Genomic DNA, 1,513 nt, shown 5'->3' with positions numbered 1-1,513 from the left:
AATAGTGATCAAACACATCAAACTGCACAACACAGTCAAGATGTGGATATAAATGATAGTGCCTTTGATGATGTTCGCTTTACAGCAACATTTGAAAAAATGATATACAAGCGAGAGTCTCAACACAAATGAAGTGGATTTGTATCTCATGGAGTCCCTGGAAAGATTAGTTGATCCAAGTAGTTTTGACATCTTAATTTGGAGAAAAGTGAGCTCTAACAATTACAAATATCCTATTCTTAGTCAAATTGTAAGGGATATTCTAGCTATGCCTGTATCAACAGTTGCTTCTGAATCCGCCTTTAGTACTAGAGGTAGAATACTTGATCAATATAGGAGCTCTCTTACTTCAAAAACTATTGAAGCTTTGATTTGTGCGCAAAATTGGTTTCGAGCCAATTCATTGCCAATGAACCTTGAGGAGTGTTTTGAAGAATTTGAAAAATTTAAGAAAGGTATGTTTTATTTTATCTACATATATTGATTAATTTTACTATTTGATAATATATTTAAGTAATTAATATTTATTTGATTATATTTTATTGTAGAATTTGAGCCAATTTTTTAACTAATAGATGAAGAAGAGTCTAATGATAAATTTGATTAGTGATGAGTACTTCACCTCTCTGCTTGGAGTTTTTTATGTTATGTTTTTATTAAGATTTGTATGTTATTTAATTTTGTATTGTTGAGATTTGTTTTTATGCTGAAGAATTATTATTTTATTAAGATTTGTTGAATTTGTTGGATGATGGACATGTTACTTTATAATGTTTTTGGAATTTATATTTTATTATTATATTAGATTGTTAGACAGGTTACTTTTTAATATTTATGGGATTATTAGTACTTTAGTAGTGTATATTTATACTATGTCAGGCAGCATTAATTTTGTAGATTAAGTTATTATTTTTTATTTAAAAAACTGCAAATTCAAACCAATCAAACTGCTTGTGATCGGATCGGATCGGATCGAATTTTCAAAAGAATTCATCCAATCTAAACTGCACTGCACATAAAATAAGTATTTAAATCGGATGACTTTTTTTCCTTAAAATTAAACCAAACTGCACCGCGAACACTTCTGGTAAGAAAAGTTATGTTTGGAAGAGAGAATGAGACCGTGAGATAGAAACTGAAAGGCAGATTAAATTAAGTCTCTATATTGTGTTTGATGTAAAGTGTACATGACTGAGTTATGTTCTAGTATACTGTTGAAAAAAGAAGGGTGAAGTTAGATTTAGAATTTGAAAAGTTGAACTATAGTAATTTTAAAAATAAATGTTATTAAAATTTCATCTCTGTCTTTAAAAATTTTAATCTCTTATGTTTTCACTTTCAAAAAGTACTGAAAGAAATAAAATTTTAATTTTAGTCACTAACTAGCAAACACAATACTGAGTCACAACATCAATTCCTACTTGTTAATACTACTTAATATTAGATATGTAAGTATATAGTGTATATGAGTGTTGTAATTGTAAATTGTAATATATAATAACTAGGATTGGGA

General features: G+C 27.8%; 1 protein-coding gene across 1 annotated transcript in view; it reads left to right on the top strand.

Annotated features, from left to right (window-relative positions):
* The window catches only part of LOC107627715, a 5,965-nt gene continuing 4,720 nt past the window's right edge, over nt 269-1,513 (top strand). The window contains exon 1 of the mRNA XM_021117027.1: nt 269-455. Within this exon, the coding sequence (XP_020972686.1) occupies nt 269-455 (187 nt within the window). The remainder of the gene's footprint in view (nt 456-1,513) is intronic.

This window comes from Arachis ipaensis, chromosome B02 (genome assembly GCF_000816755.2).
Source record: "Arachis ipaensis cultivar K30076 chromosome B02, Araip1.1, whole genome shotgun sequence".
Classification (NCBI taxonomy): domain Eukaryota; kingdom Viridiplantae; phylum Streptophyta; class Magnoliopsida; order Fabales; family Fabaceae; genus Arachis; species Arachis ipaensis.
Note: the sequence above shows the minus strand (reverse complement) of the source record. Positions and strands in the feature narration are given on the sequence as shown.